The 23,706-nt window shown below is 41.2% G+C and overlaps 1 protein-coding gene across 5 annotated transcripts in view; it reads left to right on the top strand.

Annotated features, from left to right (window-relative positions):
• Positions 1 to 23,706, top strand: part of INPP4B (inositol polyphosphate-4-phosphatase type II B) — a 1,184,089-nt gene that overhangs the window by 648,479 nt on the left and 511,904 nt on the right. For all 5 annotated transcript variants that reach the window (XM_069743998.1, XM_069744002.1, XM_069744000.1 and 2 more), the window contains one exon: positions 21,677 to 21,756. In XM_069743998.1, the coding sequence (XP_069600099.1) occupies positions 21,677 to 21,756 (80 nt within the window). The remainder of the gene's footprint in view (positions 1 to 21,676; positions 21,757 to 23,706) is intronic.

Raw genomic sequence — 23,706 nt, 5'->3', positions numbered from 1 at the left:
CTGAACTTGAAAAGAGGATGGCTTCTACAAACAGATAATGATCCTAAACACATGTCAAAATGCATAATAGGCTACCTCAAAAGGCGCAAGCTGAAGGTTTTACAATAACCCTCACAATCCCCTCATCTGAACATCATTGAAAATCTGTGGCTAGACCTCAAAATATCAGTGCATGCAAGACGACCCAGGAATCCAACAGAACTGGAAGAATTTTCCAGAATAAATAAAAATCCCTCCGACAAGAATTGAAAGACTCTTGGCTGGCTACAAAAAGCACTTACAAGCTGTGATACTTGTCCAACCAATATAGTCCCAGCTCGGTTACAAGATGGTGAAAAAAGTATTTATTGTTTAAATCAGGTGATAGACAAGGATAACAGATCAAATTGGGGCGCACACCCAGATTGGGTACACATGTGTTTATACATCAATTCTTAGGAATACAGGTTTAGATATGTTGCACGAAACAGTTATGTAACATGGGAGTAAAATAGAATGAAGGGGTTAAGGTGCAAGTGCATGCAGGTAGATAAGTAGCTCAGGCATGTTAATGCATATTGGCGATTAAATAATGTCCATACCCATATGAGATGCAAGTGCAGGGAGGGAAGAGGATATAAAGTAAAACGTATAAGTGCCGGAGTGACAGATCTAGATCACCAATAAAACTGTATTTAATAGTGCAAACTTACAGTTAAGGGTTCCTGTATCCGGGTGGTGTCATTATTAAAAAGCCACATTATGATTTTGTAAATAAGTAATTAACAGTACCATCAGGAAAATCCAAGTTTTAGGCTATGTGCACACTTTGCAGATTCCACTGCGGATTTTTCCGCAGTGGAATTCCAAAATCCGCAGTGAAAACCCGTCGCGGTTTTTACTGCGGATTTATCGCGGTTTTTACTGCGGTTTCTTCTGCGGATTTTCATCTGCAGTTTCCTATTGGAGCAGGTGAAAATCCGCAGAAAAGAAGTGACATGCTGCGGAATGTAATCCGTAGCGTTTCCGCGCGGATTTTTCTGCAGCATGTGCACAGCTTTTTTTGTTTCCCATAGGTTTACATTGTAATGTAAACTCATGGGAAACTGCTGCGGATCCGCAGCGGTCAAATCCGCTGCGGATCTGCAGCAAAATCCGCAAAGTGTGAACATAGCCTAACAATCTTCCTAACTACCAATCCATGAAATAACTCTTTATTTTGGAAATCATATTCATCTGACTACACCACATAGTCTATGAATGGCTTTTCGCATCTCAAATCCCTGCCCTTATCATATCTGAATTCTTATATGTTCATGGTGTCCTCCTTCTCCCTTTTCTTCTATAAAATCTTAAGCTCTTTGTCATCAAAACCTTCCCAAATCCACAAGTTTTCTCCACCGCGACGTCATCACAGGTCCTGCGCCCATACCAACCCTGGGACCGGAAGCTGCCGCATGCACCACACACACGGCCAGGACCTCAACGGGCTTTCGGAGGGTGAGTATATGTTTATTTTAAGTCTGTATACTACATGGCTCTGTGCTGTATACTCCGTCGCTGTGCAATATACTATGTGGCTGGGCAATATACTAAGTGGCTGGGCAATATACTACGTGGCTGGGCAATATTCTACATGGCTGGGCAATATACTACGTGGCTTGGCAATATTCTACGTGACTGGGCAATATTCTACGTGACTGGGCAATATACTACGTGGCTGTGCTGTATACTATGTGGCTCTGTGCTGTATACTCCATCGCTGTGCAATATACTACATGGCTGGGCAATATACTATGTGGCTGGGCAATATACTACATGGCTGGGCAATATACTACGTGGCTGGGCAATATACGTGGCTGGGCAATATACTACGTGGCTGAGCAATATACTACGTGACTGGGCAATATACTACGTGGCTGGGCAATATACTACGTGGCTGTGCAATATACTATGTGACTGGGCAATATACTACGTGGCTGGGCAATATACTATGTGGCTGGGCAATATACTACGTGACTGGGAAATATACTACGTGGCTGGACAATATACTACGTGGACATGCATATTCTAGAATACCCGATGCGTTAGAATCGGGCCACCATCTAGTATTAAATAAATATCTATGTTTTGGGAAATGTTTAAACATCTGCCTGCTGCCAGGACACAAAAAAATAAATGACACAAGCAATAGGATAAAGAATCAGGCCTGGTATTGTGGTATATGGCACTTTGGCTAGGATAGTGGTGGCATATGATGAGCGTGGGGCATGTGTTTGATGAGGGGAGGGGTGTGAGAATTGCTCAAAGGAGCTGGGTGCTTGTACACATTTTTTTTTCTAACTTGTGTGCACATTGCAGCTAGCCAATAATGGTGCAGGAAGAATCCACAATATCCAGGCACAACGACTTGTATCATTGGCTACAGAAAGAGCATGTGTTCTAGTGGATGACAAGCGCAGCTTCAAGTGGCCTCTCCTACTCTTCTTCCACCTCATACATAGTAACATAGTAACATAGTTAGTAAGGCCGAAAAAAGACATTTGTCCATCCAGTTCAGCCTATATTCCATCATAATAAATACCCAGATCTACGTCCTTCTACAGAACCTAATAATTGTATGATACAATATTGTTCTGCTCCAGGAAGACATCCAGGCCTCTCTTGAACCCCTCGACTGAGTTCGCCATCACCACCTCCTCAGGCAAGCAATTCCAGATTCTCACTGCCCTAACAGTAAAGAATCCTCTTCTATGTTGGTGGAAAAACCTTCTCTCCTCCAGACGCAAAGAATGCCCCCTTGTGCCCGTCACCTTCCTTGGTATAAACAGATCCTCAGCGAGATATTTGTATTGTCCCCTTATATACTTATACATGGTTATTAGATCGCCCCTCAGTCGTCTTTTTTCTAGACTAAATAATCCTAATTTCGCTAATCTATCTGGGTATTGTAGTTCTCCCATCCCCTTTATTAATTTTGTTGCCCTCCTTTGTACTCTCTCTAGTTCCATTATATCCTTCCTGAGCACCGGTGCCCAAAACTGGACACAGTACTCCATGTGCGGTCTAACTAGGGATTTGTACAGAGGCAGTATAATGCTCTCATCATGTGTATCCAGACCTCTTTTAATGCACCCCATGATCCTGTTTGCCTTGGCAGCTGCTGCCTGGCACTGGCTGCTCCAGGTAAGTTTATCATTAACTAGGATCCCCAAGTCCTTCTCCCTGTCAGATTTACCCAGTGGTTTCCCGTTCAGTGTGTAATGGTGATATTGATTCCCTCTTCCCATGTGTATAACCTTACATTTATCATTGTTAAACCTCATCTGCCACCTTTCAGCCCAAGTTTCCAACTTATCCAGATCCATCTGTAGCAGAATACTATCTTCTCTTGTATTAACTGCTTTACATAGTTTTGTATCATCTGCAAATATCGATATTTTACTGTGTAAACCTTTTACCAGATCACCTCAAAATCACACACAGTGCAGTCCACAGAGGTGGCACCCCAATTACCCTTGCTTCCCCCCATACAACTCTCCAACAGCCCAACTGACTGTAGGGAACCACTGATGGGTGAGTCTGCAGAGCTGTTCACACATTCTATGCCATGGGCATCGGATGTGTACTCTAAAGCTTCACAGAGTCAAAAGGAGGAAATCATCTGCACTGATGCCCACATATTTTTTTTCTTGGATCCGGGGCAGGAAAAAGTAGGGTTGCAACGGCTGTGGCAGCCACAATAATCCCTGACTCAGTATGTAATGTCATATGGCCTGGGCAACAGAGTACAGATGTTAAGAACTAGGGCGGAGGGCTGGAAATGCTAGTTAAATGCTGTCAGTATTTGACAGCGGCATTTAGCTAGTTAATAGCGACGGGTGAATCGTGATTCCACCCGCCGCTATTGCGGGCACATGTCAGCTGTTCAAAACAGCTGACATGTCCTGGCCTGGTTGCGGGCTCACTGCTGGAGCTTGCATCAAAGCAGGGGATCTAACCTCGAACGTACTATCCCATCCGAGGTCAGAAAGAGGTTAAACATAGATTACAATATCACCAGGGAATATCATAAGACTTGACTTTTATTAAATGCTACCCATTTCAGAGCTGATCTAGCTCCTTCCTCAGGCAGGTGCCCCTAGTCGTATAATTATCAGCCTCCATCTTCTTTTTTTCTCTGCGCCACTCCTGTCTGTCTTCTGCAAGTTGTGACCTACTGGATCACTCCATTGTTTTCTGGAGTGAGCCGGAGGTCACTTTCAACGTACATGTATAAGAATCTTGTTCTGGCTCTCATAGAGTTACATTGAGAGCTTGTGTCCGTAACTTCTGACTTTCGGTCAGTCAGAAAATACAGTCATAAGATGGCACCAAAGGACAAGAGTGGTGCCAATAAATGGTGCAAACAGCGGCGGGTAAGTATAAGACTAGTTTCAGGAACTTTAGATTAGTAGCACCACTCCAGCTCTGCAAAAAATCAAAATCCGCTAGAGAGGTGCTTTAAAGGCACTCTATCAGCACAGAATGACTGTTCAAACCAAGTACAGGCATTCTGTGCTTCATGGCGGGGCCAAACATTTATATACACCTTCCCACCTGCTTGTTTTTCATCTATCTCCACCCCTCTCTTCTTTGATTGAAATCTCTGGCTTCAAGGGCTGAAATAGATGGAAAACAACAGGTAGGAATTTGTATATAAATGATTGGCCCCACCATGAAGCACCAAATGGCGGAACTTAGTTTGAGCAATGATTTTGTGCTAACAGAGTCCCTTTAAAGGTCTGTTCAACACTGATCTGCTATGGTTGTGCACATCCTTAATTTATAGAAACAATCAATTTAAAAAGTGGTTAAACTAATAAAATGTTTATATATTTTACATTTAAGAATTTTTAGTTTAATGCGCTATAAATTCTTTCGGGTATTTGTAAGTATTGCAAAAGGCAGAAGCAGGTCTGCGTAAACTGTCATTATTTGTTATGGGATTTGTATATAGTTTTAGATAATTTTTCAAGCGTGACTAAACTTATATTATGCTGTGTGTTATATGCTAACAGACCATATAGGTACCACTTTTTTATGACTTGGTAAAGCAATTACACCAGGAGCATACCTCTGCAGTAGCATTTATTATAAAAAGTAAACAGCTCGAATAAGCTTGATGCCTCAAAGGCCTCCTCCTCCTGTTAGATTTTATTGCAAGTTGCAGGTCATAACTTTTTATTGAACCCTCATAAAGCATTATTGAACTAGCCTGAGAATTACACAGCCTTCAAATATTTGTCAGTCAGGCTCATAAATATTCAGGGATTCACAAGGCTACAATCATGATGGGTGTTATTTATTTATTTATTAATTTTATTCTTTTTTTTTATTTATTTTTGAAAGAAGGCTGACAAGGACTTAAAGCACAGTAAAACAAATATTCTAATGCTATATGTGGATATTTGGTATTTAGAAGAGGAGCAAAAGTAAAAAATATTCTAATGCTATATTTTGATATTTGGTATTTAGAAGAAGAGCAGATTTATCATGTAACAATGAGTGGTATTGCTGTTGTATAATAACTTTATACGTTAGACAAATATCTTAAATGAATGTGTTACAGAATGTATGGTAAATGTACCTAGTTTATAAGAAAAAAATATGAATATAGCCAAGTAAATATGGTCAGCCCGTTTTTTGCTGTCCATTCTCCATTCTCTAGATGCCCTCTATAAGAAGTTAGGGAACGAGGGACTATTTTGATGATTCCATTAAAGAGACTGTGGTGGAAATTAAATTTAACTTTTAAAAGGAAATACCTCTTGTGCTCTAAACTGATGAACACATGCATACTAGTAGCAAATCATAGAACAAACGCGGCAGCACTCACCGGTCCTGTAGTCAGTAGTTTCTTTATTCAAACATGTAGATAAAACATCTTCACGGCTACGTGGCTGTGCTACATACTACGTGGCTGTGTTATACTATGTGGGTTGTGTTATATACTACGTGGGCTGTGCTATATACTACGTGACTGTGTTATATACTACGTGGCTGTGTTATATACTACGTGGGTTGTGTTACATACTGCGTGGGCTGTGCTATATACTTTGTGACTGTGTTATATACTACGTGGCTGTGTTATATACTATGTGGGCTGTGTTATATACTACGTGGCTGTGTTATATACTACGTGGGCTGTGTTATATACTACGTGGCTGTGTTATATACTACGTGGCTGTGTTATATACTACGTGGGCTGTGTTATATACTACGTGGGCTGTTATATATTACGTGTACTGTATTAAGTTTAAAAGGAATGCGGCCCACCAGCTTACATTTTTTTTATTTGCAGCCCATTTACTCTGCCAAGTTTGAGCCCCTGGTTTAGAGGGACAGCTGGGTCCTGGTAGATTTGAAGTGGTATGATACTCCTTCCATTTCAATATGATCACTTGCACAGTGCTCTTTGGAATGTTTAAAGTTTTGGAAATCATTTTATTATCCAAATCCGGCTTTAAACTTCTCCACAACAGTATCACGGACCTGCCTGTTGTGTTCCTTGGTCTTCATGATGCTCTCTGTGCTTCAAACAGAACCCTGAGACTATCACAGAGCAGGTGCATTTATACGGAGACTTGATTACACACAGGTGGATTATATTTATCATCATTAGGCATTTAGGACAACATTGGATCATTCAGAGATCCACAATGAACTTCTGGAGTGAGTTTGCTACACTGAAAGTAAAGGGGCCGAATAATATTGCACGCCCCACTTTTCAGTTTTTGAATTTCCACAAAAATTTTAAACAACCAATAAATTTTGTTCAACTTCACAATTGTGTTCCACTTGTTGTTGATTCTTCACCAAAAATTTACATTTGGTATCTTCATGTTTGAAGCACGATATGTGGGAGATGGTTGAAAAGTTCCAGGGGGGTGAATACTTTCGCAAGGCACTGTATGAAATTATTCTTATAGTACTAATAATGTAACCTGGGCAGCAGCACAGTAAATGAACTTCTGCCTTAGAGAAGTTAAAGCCACAGAATAGGTAATATTTTATAGATTGATGGGGGTTTGACCTCTAGAAGTGCACTAAGTGGGCAAATTATCTTTGCATACCTTGGTTATTTGCACCTTGATTTAGATACCAGGCTGAGTTATTCTGCACTCACTTTAATACTTTTCCCTTATTTCCAATTCCTCCTTGTTATTTTTATAAATCACTTGGTGCTTCACCACTCAGAACTATTATAGTTATCAATATTCATATGGAGATAAATGGGCTCCTACAGACGCTTGCCATTTTTGCCTGCTCCTGGAAGATATATGGATAAAACCACAGTTTAAAATTGCTTTACTTTTTGAAAAGCTGAGCTAATAGATGTGAATGTAGCCTCTATAAAGATGCAATGATTTTCCTGTTCGTGGCCAATTATATATGTTATAGAGGGCATAACTTAATACAGCAGTATTACTGGAATGTCATCATAACAATCCGCAGCCTCTGTCTTCTGCTGGTTATACAGTGAATCGATGTTTACTGATATTTGTCATATGGATCAACTGTTTGTTCCTCAACCGGTTAAACATGAACATTTTTTATTGTCTATTTAAGCTGCCGGAGCTAATACAAGGGTCTGGAACTGAGAATAAAATGGTCATATATTGTGCATGGTCCCTATGCTTAGACTTTTTATACTGTACGCAACATTCCCATTAGAAGTTGTCTCTCAAACCCTGTAAGACAAAGAAATCTACAATAGTATACAGTTACATTCTTGCCATGTTCCTCCTTTTACTACATATCAACCTTTACTGTGATTATGGTGTTTTATTTATTTAAGATGAGCAATGTTAAAAATAAATTAAAAATATATTATTGAAGTTACTACTCATAATTTTCATGAGGCAACTTATTTGCTGAATGTGTCCCCTGTGTCTGCTGTGCAGAAGCTGTGTAAGACTAGGTTCACATTGCGTTAACAGCAGCCCGTTCAACACCTGTTAATGGGCTGCTGTTACCGCAAGTGCCGATTTGTCATCGCGCTAGTGCAGATAGGGCTAGCAGATGCTCTATCTGCGCTAGCAGTGACGGACCTGGAAACGCTGCAGCCCGCGTCCCAGGTTCTGTCACTCAATGACGGCACATCGCTAGCGCACACCCATGGTGGGCGTGCAATAGTGATGCGTCCAACATAGGAATTAATGGCGGCGTTAACAGACTACGTTACACTACGTTATGCCGCGGTGTAACGTAGTCCGTTTAATGGACGCCTATAACGAAGTGTGAACCCAGCCTTAGAGAATTGAAGGGACTGCTCAGTGTTTCATTAACATGAAGTTAATAATGTAGCTCCCACTTTAAGGGCTCTATATAAACCTAACTAAAAAATGTCATAACTGTCTATGACAGTATATTGTACTGATTCATGTGGATTATATATGAATCGTAAACAAAAGATGGCAGCATGTTGTAGACAATATTAAGAGTTGTTCATCAATTAAAACATAGGATAGAAGATACCTAGTGATCACTGGGGGTCTCACCTACCCACTCTATCAATCATAAAATATGAATGGAGAGACAATTGTTTGTCTGCTGCCACTGCATACATCGTCTAAGAGACTATCGGTTATAGAAGATCACGCACTATTTATGGACAGCATACATAGCGACAACTGCTCTTTTTAGACTAGGGGCATTGATCTCATTTTCTTTCCTGTGGATAAATGATGTTTTCATTGACTCCTCCAGTTTTCCCCTAATAGTGATGATCGAATAGTGAAATATTCGGATTCGGGAAAATCGACACGAATAATTTCTAATATCCGTGTATTCGTACTGAATAATGAATCCAATGCAAATCTTTATAAATAAAGATTATTATTATTAAGTCAATGGGAAAGCCGAATATCTTTCTGCTGGGCCCAACAAGCAGGTCTTTGGGCCTAAGAAAAAAGCTGAAATGGATGGGAAAGAGCTAAAACTAAATAGCTAAATTGGAAAAGCATGGAGAAGATTCCTGCATGCCTTCCTGACTCACATATGGTATCTGGGAACAATGTTGTCAGACTATTGCGCTCGTATTATGGATATTTATTAAGATCTATGAAGCATTTTTTTTAAAAGAAAAAATAGAAGAAACATTATTTCCTTCAAAATTACATGTATATAATGAAAAAAAAAATGATACCTCCCCTTTAGCATATGTTCACACGGAGCGTTTTTTGGCTTAATTTTTTACTTTAACATTTGTGAGGGCTCGCACTCCTACATTTGGGAGGACTCTCTCTCATGCCAAATAATTAGCAAGATAGTGGAACACATATTCCCCATTCATTTACAATGCCATTTCAAACATGCCCATTTGAATTTTTGGATGTGCCTGCCATCACCACCATGTCCACCGCCATGTTATTGTACGGCCCATCTCTTAATTTTCAGAGGTCCACCAGGTTCTGTGAAACATGCGTTTTGTAAGGTCCACAGTTCATTTTTGCCACTGGATCCCAATGGAACCACTGTCATAGCGGGTGAAGCCGCTGTAAGGTGAATATAATACAGGTGTTGGAGAGTTGAATGATCAATGTCAGTAAATTGGATTCTACTAGACACCAAAAGCATTAGAATTAAATTCTGAATACAGTGTATGCAAGCGAGGGCCTGTATTGTGGTCAGTTTGTCAGGCCAGAAACCCATGTCAGGAACATGTACAAGCCTCATTTTACATGGAAGCAGTCTCCTCAAGGGAAAGAGACAGGAGTGCCATTGACCAATCTGCACAAGCCTATGCACTTCTGAAAACTACACAACCAGGCAGAATGTATCTTTTGCATGGTTTGGAGCAACAATGGAGTAATTACAGGATATGTCCCAGAGAGTGTCGAGGTCTGTGGAGTGTATTACTCAGGTGACAGGCAGTGCTAGAGAGCTCAGGTAAAGGCATTAACTTGGCAATGACCATGGTTCAATATGTGTAAGGCTGTGGCCTGAATAGGTCTGGGGAGCGTATTTACCCAATTTCTTAGATGTGCTTAAAATATACAGAAACTTGCCAATACCCCACCACCATTTTTTGTAGGGACCCAAATTTGGAAAATGTAAGGGGAGTTTAATAAAGAGACACAGGTCTCATTTAGGAGCCTGGAAAAGTCAGCAATGGTCTTTGTCCACCTCCGGACAATGTAAATTGCTAACGAATACGTATGCCCCATCTAACTAACAATTTGTGAACAGACATATATGCTGACAAAGGACAACTGAATACTGCGCTGGGACAAAGAACTGGACGTGGTTGCCGACTGTTGTGTCTGTGCAACTGCAGGTTGTGGACAGGAGGCATCAGCGCTTCCTTCCTGGACAGCAGAGTGGGAATGACATAACACAGGGGAAGGACCAGTAGTTTCACTGTCAGAGGCATATTCTATACCCAGGAGTTCTGTCCACCTACTGGGATGCTGTGTGTACAGTGTATATGGAAAGTATTCATACACCTCTAGATTTTTCACTCTTTGTTTCATTGCAGCCATTTAGTAAATTCAAAAAAGTTCATTTTTTCTTTTCTTCTCATTAAAGTACACTCTGCACCCCATCTTGACTGAAAAAAAAACAGAAATGTAATAATTTTTGCAAAAGCTGTGTGCTTAGGGTCAGTGTCTTATTGGAAGATGAACCTTCAGCCAAGACTGAGATCCAGTGCATTCTGGAAGAGTTTTTCATCCAGGATACCTCTGTACTTGTCCACATGTTTCCTTCAATGACAACCAGTCATCCTGTCCCTGCAGCTGAAAAACACCACTGTAGCATGATGCTGCCACCACCATGTTTCATTGTTGGGATTTTATTGGGCAGGTGATGAGCAGTGCCTGGTTTTCTCCACACATACCACTTAGAATTATCACCAAAAAGCTCTATCTTCGTCTCATCATACCAGAGAATCTTATTTCTCATAGTCTGGGAGTCCTTCATGTGTTTTTTAGCAAACTCTCTACGGGTTGTCATATGCCTTGCACTGAGGAGAGGCTTCCATCGGGCAACTCTGCCATAAAGTCCCGACTGCTGGAGGGCTGCAGTGACAGCTGACTTTGTGAAAAATTTCTACATTTTTTTCCTACATTTCTGTTTTTTTTTTCAGTCAAGATGTACATTAATGTGAAAAAAATTAACTTTTTTGAATTTACCAAATGGCTGCCATGAAACAAAGAGAGAAAAATTTAAAGGGCTCTAAATACTTTCTGTACCCACTGTAGGAGCAGTATATGGCATATGCTAACAGTGGTATTATGTCGCATTTCCATTTATAAAGGGATTTGTAGGTAAGATTTCAGAACTAGCAGCATATATATATAAAGCCTGTTTCATTACTCATACTATTATTCTGTGTAGGGCTGAAATCTGAAGAATAATGTAGAGCATATTAATGCATTTATGTTCAAAAATGTCCAAGTGCAGACCCAAAAAACATCAGGCTACCAGATACATACTTAAAAACACCGTGAGAAGGGCAACACAATAAAAAAAAGTATAATAATGGAATATAGAGAGATTGAGAGTAGAAATTTGAACACTGCATACTGTACAAAGGTTTCCAAAAATTTCCCCAAGGGGGCTGTATCATACACACTGAATGAGACCGTAATGGGGACCACACAATACATTTTGCATTTATTACAATAGGTAGAGATAGGGAGTTCAAGTTTCTGCAAGTTTCATTGTACAATGTGCAAAGGTTTAAAAAAATTAGCCAAGGGGTCTGTCTCAGACCAGCTGAAAGATGCCGTGATGGGGCATCACAATACACTTAGCAATTATTACAAGAGGTAGAGATAGAGAGTACAACTTTCACCATTACACAATGGTGTAAAAATGTGGAGTATACATAGATGAACACTAAGTACTTGTTGCAGAAGCAGGAGGAGGAGGAGGAGTTGATTTCCTGAACAAAATAGTTTTGGATGGTAAGGGATGGATGTTAAGACAAGTTAAAAAAAAAACATTTGGCCGGCATTTACATAACGTTCCTGTCATTTGTAGGGCTTGCAAAGTTGGAGGAAATCTAGCCCTTGCTCAATTTTAGAAGAGTTAGCTTGTCTGAATTATCTATTGACAGCCGTGTGCTCCTATCCATTATGATTGCACCTGCTGAACTAAAAACCCGCTCGGACAATGGTTACTTAAGTAGTCCTTCACCATCTTGGTCAATTTCTCTCTCGTCATAGAGACACCCAGAGATAGCACTTTCTGATGTGACGTTGTCATGAAAATGGCACAGTTGGTGGACATTCACCCCTCCTGAGTTGCACTTGGTGTTTGTGGCCCTCCCCCGCAATCATTGTGGGCAAAAAGAGCCAGTACCTGTGCCACCAGCATTTTCTGATGGTAATCTTTTGAACAAGTCTTCCACTACGGCCCTCTGGCTTACATGCATTGAAAATGGCATGTCTGCCTCCAACATTAGAGGGGCAAATTTCTCCTTGTTCCATGGGTCAAGAAAGGTGCACAGCCAGTATTTCATGGTGGACTAGATGTCTTTCATGCAAGAGTCTTGGGAAAGGCATCTGAACATGAACTCTGCCACGTGTAGCAGACTGCAAAGAGTCAAATGTTCAGTGTCCTCACCAGGAACAACACTTACCTTCCTCTCCTCCTCACGATGCACAGCCTCCTCCTATTCAGGCCATCCATGCTGGACAGGCATGAAGCTGGGATTGGGAGTCCCCTCTGCAGTGCAGAGCAAAAAACCCTGTTCCTCCTCATCCTCATCTTCCTCCTCCTGTTCCTCATCATCAACCAATGTGACCTGAGAATACTATGTGAGACTGGGAAGTATGGTATCAGCCACTGTACAATCTTGCTCCATAGCCACCTGCTCAGCATTTACAGTTTCCTCTTTCAGATTCTGCAGTGAACGTTTTAATAGACAGAGCAGTAGGATGGTTACACTCATAATAGCATCATCAGTGCTCACCATCTTTGTGCAGTACTCAAAGTTTTGAAGAACCTCATGTGGGTCAGCATCCACACCCCCTTGGCATTTGTTATGTGTGGGGGCCAAGTGTTACTCTGATGGGTATTGAGAAGCTAGAATTCAGAGACTGCCCTCTTCTGCTCACTATTCCTTGCCAATATATAGAAGGTCGAACTCTAGTGTGTGGGCAGGTCACAAGAAGGTCGAACTCTAGCGTGTGGGCAAGTCACAAATCAAATCGGTGACAAGTTAAATTAAAGTGCTGCTGCAGCAAAGCTAGACCGGCGAAAGCCTGCGATGGCTTTTGGAAATGTGCGCTGACACAACGTACTATGTCAGGTAAGTCAGGCAAGTCAGGGTGTTTTTAAAAACAAGTGTACAACCAAGTTCAGCATGTGGGCCATGCATGGAACGTGTGCCAGCTTGCCGAGCTTTAAAGCCGCCACCAAGTTACGCCCATTATCACACACAACCAGACCTGGTTGGAAGTTCAGCAGGGAGAGCCACTGATCAGTCTGTTCTTTTATCCCTTTCAACAGCTCAGCTTCGTTGTGAGCTTTGTCACCTAAACAGATGAGCTACAGCAGAGCATGCTTCTGCTTTGCCAAGGCAGTACTGCAGATTTCCCAACTGGAAAGTGATCGGGAGGCTAGTTCAGCTGAGAACGAGGAGGAGAGATAGGAAATGGAATATGAGGAGACTGAAACCCTGATGAAAGTTGGGCCTGCTATTCTTTGTGAGGCTAAGATATGTGATGTCCCAGCCTCTGACTCTGTCCCAGACTACACCAGGTTAATCCAGTGTGCCATCAGGGAAGTGTATTGTCCCTGTCCACAGAACTTATCCACGTGTCTGTGGTTTGGTGTACCTTCCCTGTGACTGTGTTGGCCAGAGCACGGCTGATATTGTGTAACACGCTCTTATGTAACGGGGGATAGCACACTGTGAAAAATAGTGTTGGCTGGGAATCAAGTACCGTCAAAACGACAACATTTCCAGGGCTAGCAATCTGGCAATGTGGGTGTTTAGCGTTTGGGCATGTGGGTGAGTGGCTAGATATTTCTGCTTTCTAGTAAACGTCTGGGGCAGGGACAACTAAATGCTGCATTGGGACAACGAAGAGGATGTGGTTGCTGACTGTTGTGTGCAACCGCTGGTTGTGGGCAGGAGGCATCAGCACCTGCTTCATGGTAAGCAGATTGGGAAGGCTATAACACAGGGGAAGGGGCAGTGATTTTACCCTCACACACAGATTTGGTACCCAGGCATTCCACCCACCTACTGGGGTGCTTGGCTGCTATGTGCTTTTGCATGCTGGTGGGGCTCAGGTTGGCAGTGTTCTTGCCTCTTCTTAGCTTGGTTTGGCAGATGCTGCAAATTACAGTTGCCTTTTTCCTGGCTGTAGATCCTCAAATGTTTGGGCATCACTGCACTCCACCTCCTCATGACTCTCTTTAATGGTGCACGTTGAGAGTCCTGACAAATTACAAAGGAATGTAAACAGTTCCTCAGAGTGGCCAGCATTGGGGGTCATATGTCTCCTGGGACTCTTGATGGTGGGAGGAAGAAGGACCAGGTTGACAATTCAGAGGCCCAGCCTCTTGGCTACTGAGACTGGAGAGTGTGGAAGACTTTGTGGTGCTGCTTGTCAACACACTGGAGCCTTTGTCTGCCATCCAACTGACAACATCCTCACACTTGTGTGGGTTCATTAGTGGTGTAGCGTGCTGACCAAATTTTGACAGGAACCTAGAACGAGATAGTCACCTTCGGATCAGTCACATGGCCTTGGCGGGCACCACCAAATCCACGTCCCTTAACATCACCCATTCTCATCTTGAATGTGTTATGCTTATGAAACAAAAAAACACTGGCTTTATTTTTCACAAGTACCATAACCAAGGTCTTATGTACAATTCACTGTACCTAGCAATGTGTGGCTTTTTTTGGAGATCTTCTTACTGACACACTCCAAATGCAGAGTAATGAAGATTTATGCCCCTGCTAAATTGTCACATAGGATTATCTCTACCCTTATTGTGCCAGTCGCACAACTGCTAGATAAAGATACGCATTTTGTAAACAAATAGAAAATTTTGATTTTTTTCAATCGCCTTGCTAACACACTCCAAATGCGTAGCAATGAAGATTATTGCCACAGCTAAATTGTCATGTAAGATTATCTGTACCTGTATTGCACGAGTCGCACAACTGCTAGATACATATCACGTATTTTAGGTGGAAAATAGCAGAGAGCTGCAACATGTACTTGCAATGATGAGGACACCCAGGTGCCTGCCTTTCACCCACCCTCCTTCCTTCCTATTAAATCTCTCCCTACTAAATCCCCACCTAACAAACAACTAATCTTGAAAATCTTCAGCTCTTAAAAGAGCTTTTTGGACTAAATAGCACTCACTGTAACCTCCTATCACTTTCCCTATGCTCTTTTCACTGTTCATCGGCTGAAACTACGCTCTCCCTATTCCGTTTCCAGCTGCAATTTGCGCAAGATGGTGTCGGCAGCCTTTAAATAGTCCCTATGATGCTGGAATGCCAGCCAATCACAAAGATGGCGTCGGCATTACTGTGATTGGCAAGCCAGCCCAGCATGTTCATTGGCTGCAAATAAAGCACCAAACATGCTGGACGGGTCACTCAAATATACGGAGGTGAATACCTAATTACTCGCTGAGTAATGAATAACCCGAATACCTACTATCTGTGCAGGTAACGAATAGTGCTGAATGTATTCGCTCATCACTGTTCCCTAACCTTTCTTACTTTGAGAGGAACATTCGGCACTGAGAGAGGGCTGCAAACCACATCCAAAGCCCCCCTTGAAGTGACATTGTGCTCCTTCCTCAACCACAGTAGTGACACCCAAAACCCCCATTATCGACACTCAAAGAATTCAAATCAAGGCAATATACTTGCATATAGGAGTTCTCATCTTACCCTCTTTCTGTATGTTTGAATCACGCAGTCACACCACATAATTGTATCCAGCCTCAAGCACCCACTCTATCTGGTTGTATCACCCTATGTCCAGCGTAGCACTTCCTTATTTTATCTCTCCAATTTCAAGGCCTGTAAATGCGCACCCTGATCTGCTCTTCTGTTTGGGGCTATGCACAAACGCTACCATCAGAAAACCTGGTCTTCATCATGCAGACATAAAATCATAGAATGTTAGAGTTGGAAGGGACCTCCAAGGTCATCGTGTCCATCGTGCTCAATGCAGGATTCACTAAACCATCTCAGACAGATGTCTGTCCAGCCTCTGTTTGAAGACTTTCTTTGAAGGAGAATTCACCACCACCTATTGTGGCAGCCTGTTCCACTCATTGATCACCCTCGCTGTCAAAAAGTTTTTTCTAATATCTAAGCTGTATTTTCTCCCTTTCAGTTTCATTCCATTGCTTCTCGTGTTTCGATGTGCAAATGAGGAAAAAAAAGATAATCCCTCTACACTGTTACATACCTTCAGATATTTGCAGTTATTAATTCTACTCTTAGCCTTCTTTTTTTGCAAGCTAAACATTCCCAGATTCTTTAACCTCTCTTCTTAGAACATAGTTTGGCGTCCGCTCACCATCCTGGTATCTATTCTCTGAACTTGCTCCAGTTTTTTTATTTTGTTTTTAAAATGCGGTGCCCCAAACTAGACACAGTATTTCAGATGTGATTCGACTAAGCAGGAGTAGAGGGGGATAATTACTTCCCGTGATCTAGACTCTATCCTTCTCTTAAAACATCCCAGAACTCATGGTCCTACGAGCCACATGTGGATTCTGTGCCACAGGTTGGGGATCCCTGGACTACTAACAGGGTGTTGTGTATATACAAGGGCAAGGTACGAGGACTCTGTGTTACCTGTGTACAAGCTTCAAACCTCTGCCTTACTTCAGGTTAAATGTGCAGTTTTTCTTTAACAATAACAATAGTCAGATTTTTCTGACTAGAACAAAAAACAGGAATTTCTACTGCCTTCAGTATCTACAGGGGCCATTCCAGATAAAATGCTTTAGTCTGAGTTCTGAATAAAATGTTTATATTCTGCAGTGGAAATAGAACAAAACATTTACATAACTTTTCACAATTCACTTTACAAGAGCTAACCTTTATAATGCAAACTGCCTGGCATTAGCACTAAACCATGGTATAACAACACAATAATGGCAGTCCTCTTTTATACAATCACCCAAAATAGGGCTTGCAATAGCATTTGGACCAGCAATAAGTATTCCTATTCTACTCCTCTCACTGTGATCAGGTATTCTTTTGTGAACTACAGTATTCACAAAATAGCAGTAATTGTTCCTATTTTCCTGCATTTCACTTGAAATGCCATTAACTAGGTCTAAGAGCCATCATAATTTAGTGAATATCCCCCATTATACATTTTCTGTTAGCAGCAAGAAGTGATAGGATAATACTGTGAGACTCTCTAAGATGTAATAATTACCCAGTGCTGTTCAGAAACCATAGCTAACAAAAGAATTTCTTCTGCTGATGTTTCTGTAAAGCAAGGAACAGAAGCAATATCAGAGAATGATAATAAAGATGGGTCAAACACATGTGTGTCCATTGCCATTGTAATAATGGATGTTTCAACCAGAGTTCAATGCCAACAAAACGCTTTACTGATTAAGGCTGATGAGGAGGTACCATACTTGGCAGTTATAGTTCATAATTATTTAAGGAGATGAAAATTCTCCCCATGTTCCCCCTTGAAGAACATTTTTATTGTTGCAAAAGTTTTTTGATATGTAATGGGACCTGTGAAATGCGTAATGATGTTGGTGTTTTATTCTGCCCAGAAACAGGTAGCAGACAGGGACAGTTAGAATTAAGTTTGGGACTAGCCCAAAGTGGGAGGAGCTAAGCTGAAGGGACAGGGACAGTTTCCTGTCAGGAAGACAGAAAGGGCTTCTCCACAACAGTATCACGGACCTGCCTTTTGTGTTCCTTGCCCTTCATGATGCTCTCTGTGCTTCAAACTGAACCCTGAGACTATCACACAGCAGGTGCATCTATACGGAGACTTGATTACACACAGGTGGATTATATTTATCATCATTAGGCATTTAGGACAACATTGGACCATTGAGAGATCCACAATGAACTCCTGGAGTGAGTTTGCTGCACTGAAAGTAAAGGGGCCGAATAAAATTGCACGCCCCACTTTTCAGTTTTTGAATTTCCACAAAAATTTAAAATAACCAATAAATTTTGTTCAACTTCACAATTGTGTTCCACTTGTTGTTGATTCTTCACCAAAAATTTACATTTGGTATCTTTATGTTTGAAGCATGATATGTGTGAAAAGGTTGAAAAGTTCCAGGTGGCCGAATACTTTCGCAAGGCACTGTAACCCCTCACAGTTATCTTTGAGTAAAATAATGTATCTATCCTGGTATATATGGTCCACTGATCCTTATCCTGGTATGCATGGCCGCCTCATCCCTATCCTGGTATGCATGGCCCCCTCATCCCTATCCTGGTATACATGGCTCCCTCATCCTGGTATGCATGGCACCCACATCCTTAGCCTGATAAACATGGCTCCATCATCCTGGTGTGCATGGCCCCATCTTTAGCCTGGTATGATTGGCCCCATCCTGGTTAGCACGGCCCCCTCATCCCTATTGTAATATGCAGGGACCCCTATCTCCCTCCTGGTATGCATGGCCCCATCCTTATCCTGGTATGCAGAGCCCCCATCTCCATTCTGATATGCATGGCCTCATCCTTTTCCTGGTGTGATTGGCCCCATCTCCATCCTAGTATGTATGGCCTCCATCAGAAACACATAAAAAAACATAAACCATCCTACTTACCTTCCTGCGCTCCCTCGCCGCTTCCTGTTCCTGTGCCAGCAGCTGCTTTATGCTTGTAAGCAGCGCATGGCAGGGATGTGATGTGCTGCCTACAAGTCAGAGACAGCTGCCGGAATACTCACTGCTCTCCACGCCGGGACTACATGCATGGAGGGCAGTGAGTATTCATTGCTCTTTACTATTGCTACTAAAATGAATGAATATTCACTACATGGTAGGCAATTTATATGGATACACCTAAATAAAATGGGAATGGTTGGTGATATCAACTTCCTGTTTGTGGCACATTAGTATGTGGGTGAGGGAAAACTTTTCAAGATGGGTGGTGACCATAGCGGCCTTTTTGAAGTCGGCCATTTTGTATCCAACTTTATAAATGACCCACCCAGGTGTATCCATATAAATGGCCCACACTGTACATTCCACACTTATGGAAGTGGAGAGGATTGAGTATTCACTGCCTTAAGTAGCGAGCTCACGCAAAAGCCCGACAGCTTTAAGAAGCTGGCAGCTGCAGCTAACACTGTGGCTCGCTGTTAAAGATAAATGAATTTTCACTGCTTTCCATGCCCATGGAAGTGGAATGCAGTGAATATTAATTTCTCTTTAGCAGCAGGTTCAGGAGATAGATGCAGTCACCGGTTCCTCCTGTGACCCGCTGCTCCGCCGCTTCCCCACCTCCTCCCACAGCCAGAGCAGGTAGATTCGGACTATAAGATGCACCCCCAATTTTCCTCAACATTTTTGGAGGAAAAAAGTGCGTCTTATAGTCCGAAAAGTGAAAATCTGTTTTTTATACCACAATGAGGTGCAAGCCGTATTCGGATGAAGAGGAAATCGCTGTTGGTCTGAGCTCACAAATTCCTCCAATATGTTCTTCAGATATATATATCTTTGGCATGTCAGTAAGTCAGCTTCTGCTGTAGTAATGGCAGAACATGCTCAGGTTGCTATAAATTATGTGCGCTGGTTATGGAACATTATTTTATATTACCTTTATCTTTAGTCAGAGAAGTAGCAGGCATACATGCCTATAAAGCAGGAATGAGAGCGGACAAAGCACCGAAGCTTACAATCCAATGGAATCAGAACGGATGCAGTAACCAAAAAAGGTGCTCGCATTGTAAAGTGTGCCAGTCACCTGTTACTTAGAGATTCTAAAATAGTGGGGAAAATAATAATAATAAAGCGATGGCCCTATTCTGAAGCCCAGTGTGTCAGCATGAAGAGAGCAGCTGCCAAGATCTGTAAAACACACCGGGATCAGCTCAGTAATATTGTTGAATACATCTAGCAAAAATTGCCCTGTGCTACAGTGCAGGAGCCGATAGCACAGAAACCGTCAGTGCAGGCGTGCTCTGATCCCTCTGTCCTGTCTACAAGATCGCACAGTTAACGGCCGCCGATACTGACAAGAAAAGGGGATGAGGGTATGGACACACATGTTGTGTGCGCACTATTTTAGAGCAGACACGTGCTCATATTCTTGTGCTGTCAGCAAGGGCCACCTGCTACTGTGCTATCCAGGGCCACTATTTATCAGATGAATGGGCATCCCACAGCGGATCAGTTATCGAACACATATGGCTCAGAAGGAATAAAGCTGATTTCATACTGTGAATGCAATGTCCAGAAACGCTTCCGGCTATTAGTCAAAGAAATCAATAGGCTTTCATTTACCCAATGTAACTTTTAGCTGTATGCAGTAGTGCAGCCTGTACAGAGACATCCTGTAACAATGTGCATTGTGCGTTTCCTTGTTGTAAGCTTGGAAGCCTAAAATGACATATGCCGCTTTAAGGCTGTTGAAGGCTTCTATCTAAGGCATATATCAGGGAAACTTCTAGTAATTAGCTGCAGCATGCAATTCATAAACCCCTTTAACATAAGAGATTCCAAGTGTTGCAAAATATAATAAGCAATACCACCTAAAGGAGTGGTCCAGTATTTTTATATTAATGGTCTATCCCTAGGATAGGTTATCAGTACAAGATCGATGAAAGTGCGACATCCGGTACTCCTGCTGATCAGCTTTTTCCAGTGTTGGGATGGCCGGATGTGCAGAATAGCCCACCTCCAGTAACTGTATACTAACCTCAGCTGGGGTACTGCAGGTCCACCCCTATTTATTCAAATACCCGTCTGCGACCACAATACAGTGACTGAGCTGGGTAATTGCGCTCCACAACTTAGCACATGTCGCCGACATCATTATCAACTGATCTACAGAGGTGCCTTGTGTCATAGCCCCACCGATCTGGTATTGATGACCTATCTTAAGGAAAGGCCATACACTCTATATAGAAGCATAGGACAACCCTTTTAATGCAGCAAATCTTTGGCAAAGCTAAATTGTTAACTTGTGGGCAAAAAGAAGTGAGATCAGATTTGAGCTTCACAAAATAACTTTCCAATGTTGAATTTTTTCCCTCTGTTCAGGAGCAAGATATAGTGTAAATTTTTCTGCCCGTCTTTCTCAACCATGCTTGGGCAGCATAAAATAGCAAGTGAGGAAGCCTTGGAGGTCCACAATTGTTATTGAATCTTACAAGATCTGTTGCCAAGCATGGAGGAATAAAAATATGTTAGAGAGTCTAGTTGTTCTGATTAATTCAGTCCAGAGACTTTGAGTATAGGATTTATTGTATTAATATCATCAGAAAATGTGATATAATATGAAAGATATGATAAGAATCAACACATCTTCTAACTTACATCTGTATGTACAGGGCGCGATTCAACATACGGCTGGTTCACCTTCAGTACGAGCTATCTCATTTCATCCATGGTGAAGTGGGTCACCTTTGTAGTGTACACTCGTCTGGTAATAAAAAACGATAATGTCATTCCAGAGCTAATCAAAGATTTCTCTCTCCTTTTTCATCTCTAGAAGAGTTTCCTGGGCTGCAGCACGTTTAAAGTAAAAGATCTGGTCAAAGCAAAGGAGCAACCATTGTCTCTCAATCTCAAGTAGGTTTTTTTTTTTCTTCTTTGCTTTCATTAAAGCATGACGGTACAACAGACGTGATATCTTCCCCTTGTTCTGTAATTATTGTTAAATTGTGTTTCTTTTGTAAGAAATGAGCTGCTCATAAACATTGCTGAAAGTCATCCTAACCGGGCAATTCTGTCCATTTAGCTTATTGCGGTTTTAAAATGCACAAATAATCATATCTGATTACCATTGCCTGTTGAAAATATGTTCAATAAGGCTGTTTTTTGGCGAGTTGGCTGCATTTTTGTTACCATGTTATCAGTTCTGTCTGGTTTGTTGATGGTTGAACAATACAATGTTTCACTGATGGGTCGCGCGGTGGTTGACCATGGTTTAAAGTCTATGATTGCATTTCACACAGTCAGTACATTAACAGTTTACAAATCATATAGGATTTTGTTGTATGGATATATTTGCTTAAATATTGTTTGTAAAAGTAACCTGTTGGGATAGCGATGTAACAACTGGGAATTGGCTTCATTTTAATTTGTGTCGTGGAGCTGTCTTGTAGAAGCAATGAAATAGTCAGTAACTGAGCATGGTAGATTTTAGGACTTTATTGTTTTCTGCAGCCAAGTTCTTATTTGCTTGGGCTGAATCTTGTGTTCCCATCATATTGAATTACATCAATGTTTGTACATCTTCAGGTCAATGACACATGGGCCTGGATTCAACAAGTCCGGCCTTTTGTACACTAGTCTTCTTGATGTAAAATACTCTAAATTCCCTGAGTGGCAATGGATGTACTCCAGTTAGGGACAAAGTACATTTTAGTCATAATTTATACCACTGTTTTAGCATAAATTATGATGATTTTGCTTGCCACACTCCGCAAATGGTATATGTGTGAATCCAGCCCAAATCACCATGACCCCAATTCATCAAGAGCGGAGTTGTTCATGCCGGTTTTGATGATGGAGCATGTTGGAGTGAGACTCACCTGGTTCAGTAAAAGGAATGTCTAAAACCGTGTACATTGCCTCAAATCTTGTTCTACTCAGATTTGTAGGGTAAGGTATGCTACAGCTCATCATGAATTAGACAAGTGGGTGTCAAAACAGCCCGTTATGCCCAAGCTTTACCCAATTTGGTGTTGCTGGACAAGACTGGAGTGAAAAGATAAAAAGTCGAAACATTTTTGCACAACTCTGTGGTGCAAAAATTTTACAACTTTTCAAAGCCTTTTACACCAAATTTCTGCCATGATATATTTCTATGAATTGGTGCCCATATATTTTTATGAAATTGCATGGAAAAAGATTTTACAGATGTCATCAGAGAAATTACTTCTATAGCTTTCTGTTGTATTTGTGTTTTGTCATCTTGTGTCATCTCTTTTTCCTACATTGATCATGGGTAAAAACACTACTAAAAGGAACCCAGAATAATAAAAACCTAAATGGAAAAATATTGAGGACAAATATGTAAAAAAATAAGCCTTTATTATAATAATTTGGCAGTAGCACTAACAATGTGCCTGTACATGGAGTTAAAAAGCATATATATATATGTACATGATGTACGGACGAAACTGACAATACAAGTAAAAATAAATGAAAAAGGATATATATAAATAGAGAGTATACTAAATAGTCGCAAAAACCCAATGTGACTAATACCAAAGACACCCTGGATATAGTCTATATGTCTATATATACAGCTATTTCAGACCAGTGCATTTTACAACAGCAATAGGCAAGCAAAAATAATAATAATAAAATTATAGAAATGTATAGATAAAAATAACCAGTGAGAAAAAAATAATAATAAAAAATAATAAAAAATGAATAAAGAATATATATATGTGTGTGGAAACCTAATAAGTGAAAAATATTTTATGTGCTGAAAAACATATGCAAAAAATGTGTAAAAAACATATAAAGTGTGATTATGAGAAAAAAGGTGACTAAAAAATAAAATGTATG

The sequence above is a fragment of the Ranitomeya imitator genome, chromosome 1, assembly GCF_032444005.1.
Source record: "Ranitomeya imitator isolate aRanImi1 chromosome 1, aRanImi1.pri, whole genome shotgun sequence".
Taxonomy (NCBI): domain Eukaryota; kingdom Metazoa; phylum Chordata; class Amphibia; order Anura; family Dendrobatidae; genus Ranitomeya; species Ranitomeya imitator.
The sequence above is the reverse complement of the archived record's forward strand: the minus strand, read 5'-3'. Positions and strand labels throughout refer to the sequence as shown.